General features: G+C 40.6%; 2 protein-coding genes across 2 annotated transcripts in view; both read right to left on the reverse strand.

The window, feature by feature from the left end:
- Positions 1 to 753: 753 nt before the first annotated feature.
- On the reverse strand, positions 754 to 5,340 carry LOC106950226 (apoptosis-associated speck-like protein containing a CARD). Its single transcript, XM_015036929.1, has 3 exons — positions 4,730 to 5,340; positions 3,958 to 4,008; positions 754 to 1,106 (listed from the first exon to the last, which is right to left on the reverse strand). Exons 1-3 carry the CDS (start codon positions 4,974 to 4,976, stop codon positions 847 to 849), a joined length of 558 nt encoding a protein of 185 aa, XP_014892415.1. The 5' UTR covers positions 4,977 to 5,340; the 3' UTR covers positions 754 to 846.
- A 3,022-nt stretch (positions 5,341 to 8,362) lies between these two features.
- The window catches only part of LOC106950223 (uncharacterized), a 14,112-nt gene continuing 13,206 nt past the window's right edge, over positions 8,363 to 9,268 (reverse strand). Inside the window, exon 13 of the mRNA XM_015036926.1 lies at positions 8,363 to 9,143. The gene's annotated coding sequence lies outside the window, so the exon portion shown is untranslated. The remainder of the gene's footprint in view (positions 9,144 to 9,268) is intronic.

The following is a 9,268-nucleotide window of genomic DNA, read 5'->3' on the forward strand; positions in this document are numbered from 1 at the left end:
ATGGTAACTGAGATGCTAAATGCTAATGGAGGGTTGGGACAACATCTAACGATAATGACAGATACAATCAATATCACAATCTTCAGCTATAGTTTCAGCTATCAACTATATTTCCCTGAAATCCTGCAGCTCTGATGCAAATATTTAGTGTTTATTCTTCAACATGAAGAAAAACCTGAACCACTGAAAAACCAAAGTGGAAGCATCAGAGCAACGCTGCAACCTCAGGATGAGGAAAACACCCAGAGCAAATGATCCACTGCTGGAGGATTTCTGCTTCTCACGCTGCAGGTGAAACTTTCAGCTTCAAACATGAATGTTTGGATTTAGAAAAGATGTTTAAGAGGACGGAAGGTTCTGGAGAAAAGAATCTGGAGCAGAGATGGTGTTAAACATGGTGGTGGTGGAGTCATGGTCTGGGCCTGAACTGCTCTCAGCATCTGGGACCTTCAGTGATGATGATGATGAAGGTCAGCAGAAACCTCTGATCTGCCACAGTTCTCACAAAATGAGTCCAAACTGGATCCATCCAGCTAAAATATGAATTAAATCCAGATGAGTTCAGTCTCCCCAGCAGAGGAAACGTAAAGAGACGATCCCCACAACAAGTTTAAGACGGCACACATGAAATATTTACACATAAACTATTTGCATCTTTAGAAGTTATTGATAAACAGCTGAACTTATTTGAATTGATTTTGTCGTGACAGGTTTGCTTCTCCTGCAGAGCTTCTCAGTAAAACTCACAGAAACAAATGAAGCAACTCTTTATTCTTTTAGAATAAAAGTGGTTTTAATGTGGTTCTTTTCATTCTGTGTAAAATAGATTTCATTTTCCTCCAGGATTTAATTTTTCATCAGATCATCGATGAGAAATCGTTGCTGGTCCTTCAGGATTTGGAGGAACAGATCCTTTGCGCTCCTGCCGCCTCCTCCTATGTCTCTGTACAGCCTCCTCATCTGGGCCTGGGCCGGCCGCAGCGACATGATCTCATCATAGGTTTCAGCTTGGATAACTTTGGCTTTTAAGAGTTTGTCCAAAATGGACGGAACGGTGGTGACTCTCTGGATCAGCTCGTCCCTGTGTCTGTCCACAAAGTGTTCCTCTGAGGAGAGAAAACAGGAAATGTTTAGTCACTGCACAAGATTTAAACTAAACTTTCATTTCATTCTGATATTCAGATGATGTGCAGTTATAGTTTTATTCCCCCTGCTGAGTCTGTTTAGCTTGTGACTCTACAGCTCCTCACTTTTATCCAGGCAGCAAAGTGAATGTTGGAGATGTTTTTTTCTGGGAGGTGGAATATGAAGGCTAACGTTGATCTACAGCAAAATAAATCATCTTAAAGGAAACAAAGGTGCAGAAAGAGTAAAACTTATGAAGCTGTTTCATCCAACGCCGTCAGTCTCATTTAACTGAGTTCAGAAAGTAGAGCCAGCAGGTTCCACCTGCAGCAGTCACAGCATCCAGGTTCAGAGAATCAGGCAGAAAATCCTCACTGAGGGGGGAAGCTAGCGAACCAATCAGGAGGGAAGCTAACGAACCAATCAGGAGGGAAGCTAGCGAACCAATCAGGAGGGAAGCTAACGATCATTACAGTATTTTGCTCTATGAGTTCTGGATCTGCTTCGTTTATCTGCAGGTTTATGACCAGCAGAGGAACAACAGGAAGTAAAAACATAAAGCTGTTTTTTCCTGCCTGACGCGGATCACAGATGAAAATCTGGAGCAGAAATAAACGTCACTGCTGCTGTGATTATGAGCAGAGCTGCCTCCTGGATGTGGGGAGATGACTTTAACTTGTTTTAAATTTCTCTCTACAATGTTCTTATTAGGTATCAACAGGCCGACCCGATCGGTTCTGGTTCTCCAACTAGAATCCCTCTGACTGCTGGAGCCTGAAGATCAGATCAGATACCAGCCGCTGTGAGATTTACTTTGACTGAACCTCATTTAAAACACGTCAAGTCAAATCTGTAAAATGTCTGAATGCAGACTGGAGTTAGTGAAGTTTGGCTGGAAAAATGGATCCAGAAAACGGGAAGAAGTGGATCTCAACCTTAACTCTACAAATAATTTCTGTCATATATAAAGTATGGATGATTTTTCTTCAGGACATATTCTGTGCTGTTGGTTTTATTTTGAAGCTGCATCGAGGTTTGTATGAGAGTACAAACCTCACATTAGTTTAATATTTGCAAATTAAGCAAAAAGTGAAAAAACCTTGATGCCTTTTTTGTTCTAAATTATTTTGCCACTTTTTCTTTTTTACATTGAAATACTAACATTTTTACAATCTGTTTTGTTTGTTCAGCCAAATGTGAATAATTTGACAGGCTGCAGTACAGAATGTAAACCACGTGGTGGCAGTGTTGAGCCACAGCAGATCATTCAGTCTGCGCTATCCGGACTTCACTTTAATAGAAAGTAATTTATTCAGTAATAAAACTAATTAGTTTATGAAGCTCGTTGTCCGATCACAGCCCTGCAGCTTCCTGCTTCCACAACACATTTTAAATGAAGATGCTTCTTATTTACGTTCGCATGTAATTTTACGGTACAAATATGTAAATATGGCTTCATTTTAGTTGCCTGTTATTATAATTGTAATATCTCACATAAAATCAAGCAGTAAAGAGTTTAATGCTGTTAGTCCAACAAGATGTATTTTCTCTCTGCTGTCATTAAATGTTAATGTAATTAACATTTACAGTTTGTTTCTAACTCATTCCTGCTGTTTGTTTGAAATTTGCCAATAAATGAACATATGAGCTGAACTCCGTCCGTCCAGCTGCGGCTCAGAGAGGATTGGAGCTACGCAGGAACTAACACGACTGCAGATCAAAAGGTTTCATTATGAAACATTTAACTATGACATAAGTGCTTATCAAAACTGGAAAAACAAAATAGTTCTTTAGAGGACATTTATGTTCTAACTGAGTTCTGCTCTGTGGAGATAATCCAGCTAAGAAAGGCATTTCTGGTGATTAAGAGAATATAAGTTCTGATTTATTATTTATTAGGATGATCTTAGCTGGACTCCAAACAACATAAGGCTGCACAGAAAATGAAATCTAGTAGAGATGGCTAATTTAGAGCAGACATAACCAACAGACAGGAGGCTGAGGCCTTTGAGGCGCTGCACCGAAAATAAAACCTCTGACATCCGCAGCATATTCAACACAACTGTGATTCCATAAACCGATTCCATAAATCTGTTATCAACTCGCTGGGATCTGGATCTGGTCTGGCTGTGATCAGCAGTTCAGTATTTTATCAGTGTAATTTTTAACCAGCCTGTTGTAAATGCAGCACTTTGTTCTCCAGTTTGTACTTGTTGAAACTTTGGCGACTTGAAAATGATTTAGAATTTGTTTCTTTGATCAAATTGTTGCTGATTTATAGAAATATGTTTGTTAGATTTCTCCAACATGTTGATTGAACAAGTAAAATCTTTATTCATAAATGTTGTTCATAAAATCAAAACTTGTGTATTTTGGAGTCATTTTGTTTTTAAAAGTTTCTCTAATTAAATTAAGTTTTGTCTTCTGAGGTGAATGACTGAGGTCAAAAGGTCGCGTTGGCCGGAGCAGCTGCTGTTAACCCTCCCGGTTCTTCATGTTATCAGGTAAAAGTATCGGTGTGTTTTCAGCACCACGTGTCTGAACAGCAACACAACAGAAGCGATTTATTTCACCCAAAACACACTTTACCACTGAAAAACAGAAAAACGCAGATCTTCTCCTCCCTGTGGAAAATGATTGCTGCAGTTCATTCTGTAAATTATTTCTATCTTCAAAATAAAGTTGATGTGATTTAAAGTAACTTATGCTCCAACATTACGGCATAGCTTCATGTTTTTAGTTTTATGTTGAAACGGAAAACCCAAACAACGACCTGCACACGATCTCTGACTCGGTTTTTGTTCCTGGTGTTTAAAAGAAAAAATAACTCACCATCGCTGGATCCATCAGAGGAACACAAACCTGCTTTTTTAGCCTCTTCAGCTGCAAAAATAAAAATCCAAAATCAGTGAATAAGAACAAAAACAAATTCTTTCTTCTGGCCAGAGGCATCATTTTAACCACAGTGTGTGTGTGTGTGTGTGTGTGTGTGCCTTTTGCCTTTTTATTTCCATAAAGTTTCAGTGTGAAATGTGTTGATATTAAATCATATTGTATCTATTTATATCCTATTTAAATGTTCCTGGATGGTTTCACCCAGAGGCCTGGGGGCCTCCATGATGTTTGGCTCCCAGGAGCCACTTATGGGAGAATCTCCCGCAGAGCCAGGTACAGGGCAGCTCCGACAGACAGAGCTGTCAAAATGCGCTACTTTAGCGCATGAATCCTGAGAGCGGCAGCAGTTTGGATCAGCACCGATCCAGAACTAAACCGAACCTAAAGCTAGTCAGAACTAAACTGCTCAGTTTCTCAAATTCCCTCCAAGTGAGAAAAGAAAAGACTGAACTGAAATTCAAGCCCAATTTTTAGTTTTTGCGCATCGGGTTACTGAGTTGGAGCCAAAAGAAGGAAGCTGGTCTGATCTGGGTCAGCAGGAGTCGAAAGTGAAAGTAAAAAAGAGGCGCTGGTTTGGTTTTTCTCTGATGAATCACAGAGGAAACGATCCAACATGTTGCATTCTGAGTATAAAACCGTCTGAATGTTTGATTTTTGCTGCGGATCTCCGTGTAGAAGGTAAATGGATCCAGACCCAGAGGATATTTACCCAGTTCGTCCGCGTCCTGCTCGCAGCGGATCTCTCTGAGGATTTCCTCCGCCACCTTCAGAGCTTTCCTCTCCGTGTGAACGTTGACCATCACCTCTGAAACCTCCAGGACGTCTTTACCCTCCACCTGGATCATCCTGACGCCGTCCTTCCGGTCCACCAGTTCCGTTCGGAACCTCTTAAAGTTTTCGGCGGACAGATCCTCCAGTTTGTTACATAAAAGCTTTTTGGCCGTTTTTGGAGGCATTTCTCACAGAATGATCCAGATGTGCTGCGACGGGCCTGATCTCCGGCCTGCTGACGTGACGCGTTTCGGTGTTGTGGGAAAATGCAGTTTCGACATTAACTTCCTAATATTCATGAAAATGGTACATTTCTAGCAGGCCTGCAGATGTTTTATACATGAGTCATACATGATCATGTTTCTGGATGTGCCGCTGGCTCCTTTTTCTAATTTTAAAACCCGTCAGTTTTCCAGCAGGTCCCTGAAGGCACCATGATGGCTGCCCCTCAGATTAGTTGTGAACATGTAACTAACACACCCAGCAGGGCCTGCATGTGCAGACTGAGCTGCTCAGTCTGAACTTCAACAGAAAGACGTAATAAGTCTCCACATGGCTCCGCCTGCAGAGCAGCTGGATGTTTGAACATTTACAGTCACATCGATCTCTGGCATGGAGCATGCGCAGTAATCGGTGTGAACCTCAACCTTTACTCTTTAAACAAGATGAAAAATGTTTGACTGCAAATTAAAATGTTAAAACCTGCAAGACGACCAAAAATAAAAACCGACTACAAGCAAATGAAATGTTGGAAGGTGAACAATCAGCTTTTACCAACCGATTCCGTCAGGAGAAAAAATACCTGGCAGCTAAAAAAAAAAACATCTCACACACACACACACACACACACACACACACACACACACACACACACACACACACACACACACACACACACACACCCTTCTGATGAACCTGACCTTCCACTGATCAAACCTGTTCCAGCTGCTGATCTTCAGGCATCTGCAGGACGGATCCTGGAAAACTGGCTGAGGTCAAAGGTCATTTCATCTACAGCCAGCAGCTTTACAAGAAATGCTCAGGTTGTAGGATGGGGCATTAGAAAACATTTCATATTTACTGTTTGAAATTGTAGAATTTCTTTGAACTCCTTCCTCCTCTGAATGTTGTATAGTTACAGACGGGACGAGTCGCATTTTTCTGTGAGGAGGAACAAAACATTTTTACACAGAAGGAGCCTGACTGAGATTTACTCTACAGCTCAGCCTGAGAACAGCAGCCATGTTTAAAGCTGCGATTCTTCACTTGGTTCAGTGAGTGGGACGTTTTCAGGCTGCAACAGGAAATAAGTAACAAAATAAATAAATGAATAAAAAACAGCAGGTTTAACAAACAAAATGTTTGTAGAAAAAAAAGCAATCAGATGTTTGCATCTCATCCACTTTTATTTTCATTTAAACAAAGTTCCCAGCACCAGAATCACATTATTCCAGACCAAAACATTTATTCATCTCCAGCAGTTGGATAAAAACATAGTAAAAAAATAAATTCATTACACTTTATGATTTTAAATTAAAACTAAAAATGAGTCATTCATTTCCATTCTGCAGCTGAACTTCCTCTGGTTTCTGCAGAAACTTTGATTTCATCTCCATCATCTGCTGCTCCTGCAACACAACCATCTGGTTTCTATAGAAACACTTTGAGCGCTGAAGAGTCATGATGAATGAAACATGTTTCAGAGCCACTCACCGTTAAAACGAGCTGCCTGTCATCTTCTCAGTTTCTCCTTCACTATAAAACAGATCAGAAACTTTCATGTAAAACTTGTCATATCAGTGAAAATCTGTTTGTTCCACCTGAATGGAAATTCTGCAGAAGTTGCTGATAATTTCAGTCCAGTTGATTTTTATTTATTTATTTATTTTATGTCAGATTGAAATACTTTAGGAACCTGGTAAAACATTTTATTCTGCCCTGATTGTAAAACAACATTTTTCATCATTACTAACTCCATCACGATGCAGTAACTAAAACAGACACTAGTGGGCGCTGATGATCATCAGGACTTAAAATAGTTTCGTTTAAATCTTCGCGTGAAATAAGTTAAATTTTGTTTTCTGTCGGTAACAAATAAGTCAAAAGTTAATTGAATTAAATAAGTAAAATGCAAACAAATCAGAATTTATTTCATTAATCTCAGGTCTGCAGTTTGTTTCCTTGTTTCCTCTGAGCTTTAACTCGTTTCTAAATCTAAAAGCTCGTCGGCGCAGAGACAAACTGTCTCCTCAGCTCCAGCTGAACTCACAGAGTGTCTCCGCCTGATGGTTGCAGCCGATGCTCCTCAGGATCTCCGCGGTCACATCCACAGCCTTTTCCTCCGTGAAGGTGGAGACCAGAACATCTACGATGTCCAGGCGGCTCTTCCCCTCCACCCTGCAGCGTCTGACCCGCGGCTCCTCGCTGCGGTCCAGCAGCTGGAAGACAAACTTGTCCAGGTTGTTCTGGGTCAGGTCCTCCAGGGTTTCAGCTAGAAGCTGCTTAATGCTGCGAGGCATTTCTGTGGAGGATGAAGCTGCTGGAACCGAACCTGAACCAAAACCAGGGAGGAGTCTGAGGAAGTTACAGTTTATGCTGGGAGGCGGGAAACAACGCGGCACGTTTTTTTGGTAAGCTTTATTGAAAACATCTGCAGATGATATTTCAGGACAAGAAGCTATAAAAACATGAAAGCTTCAATAAAAAACACCAAGTTTTCAAACTTCATTTGAAAACTGATGAATCTGATGAAGGAAAACTTCATTTTATTTCCTTGAATTAAGTTTTTGTTACAAATAAATTACAGGACATAACATGTAACCTAAATCTTTATTAAAATCCCATTAAAACTGCCTCCAGATCTTTATACTGTAGTCATTATGAGGCAGAGAATAATGCGCAGGATTCATTCAACTTTATCAAAAGAATAATCTTTATTTACTCAAGAACTTTATAGTGTAAGAGGAACTCAGTATGGCAGGTCAGGTCAGGTTTCCCCTCCAGAACCACTGCAGTTAAACTGGTCCCATTCTATTAAAACCTGATAAAGAGTTCATGAAGTTTTTTAAAGACCACTTTGCTGCCAGTCTGGTGACAAAACCCTCCATGGGGTCAGAGTGCAGGAGCGTCTCGGTTGGCTCAGACAGAGGAGCTCAGCTGATCACTGGACTCACCTCTGACCCCTGACCTCATCCTCTCCTCCTGTCACAGAACAGCTTCCTGTTGAGCTGATCACAGCCGGCTCAGCCTCCCACCTGCTGCCCTCCAAACTGAGCTCTGCTGCGGGTCTCCACCTCTGCAGCTGAATTACTGCTCATCATCTACAGCAGCAGTTCTGGTCACAAAAACAACTGGAGCAAACATGACGCTGCGTGAAAATGTGCAGCATCAATGCAAAACCATTTTCAGGCAACAAAATAAAAAACTGTCATGATTCCTCTGAATCTGACTCCATGGATGGTTATTCAACTCACAGAACATCAAGCCCAATATTTTAACTTAAATTATTAAAATGAACCATATTTAGTTTCTTATAATAAAGTAGCAGAAATAAAGAAAGATGAAAAACCTCAGATTTAAATAGTCATTTTATTCAGCTTTGGTCACATGTAGATGTCATGCACATCGATCTGGGGATTTTAATTCTCCAGGAAGGAAAAGCAGATGAACTCCAAGCAGGTCGGATCTGATGACATGAACGAGGTTTAGACGATCAGATATAAATCTGAAGAACGATGCGAGTCACTGACACGAGAAATGAACTAAAATGTGTTCAAGAGAACGTGAATGAAGTGATCCTCCAGTAACAGTGAAGTGGAGCAGAAAGAGGAAATGTTCTTGTTTTGTCTTCAGGTCAAGTCAAAGTTTTCTATATTTTAATGATTTATTTCATCCAGGTGTAATCTAAACCCATTTTCCTTGCAGGGTCGGTCCAGATAAAAAGCAGCAGGAACAAAATGTGCATGGCATGAATGATGGTTGTCAGAACAGTAGAGCAACTTTTCAACTGGACCCATGTTGGAGCAGAACCTCCAGAACCACCAGGAACTGAAATGTCCAGTTCAATTTACAACAATATATCTATTAATAAAAAAATAAAAACTCAACAACAGATGTTAACAGAAGTCCTGACCACTTTGGTTGGAAAAGATTTTTCTGTTTGTCAGTCAGAGGATCAACAACGTCACGATAACCAGAACCGAGTCTGAACCGAGTCTGAACCGAGTCTGAACCGAGTCTGAACTGAGTCTGAACTGAGTCTGAACTGAGTCTGAACTGAGTCTGAACTGAGTCTGAACTGAATCTGAACTGAGTCTGAACTGAATCTGAACTGAGTCTGAACTGAATCTGAACTGAGTATGAACTGAATCTGAACTGAATCTGAACTGAATCTAGTCGGAACTGAATCTGAATCGAGTCTGAACTGAGTCTGAACTGAATTTGAACTGAATCGGGTCGGAACTGAGACTTAACTGAG

Source organism: Poecilia latipinna, unplaced genomic scaffold (assembly GCF_001443285.1).
Source record: "Poecilia latipinna isolate Pla-1442-1.1 unplaced genomic scaffold, P_latipinna-1.0 Scaffold385, whole genome shotgun sequence".
NCBI lineage: Eukaryota > Metazoa > Chordata > Actinopteri > Cyprinodontiformes > Poeciliidae > Poecilia > Poecilia latipinna.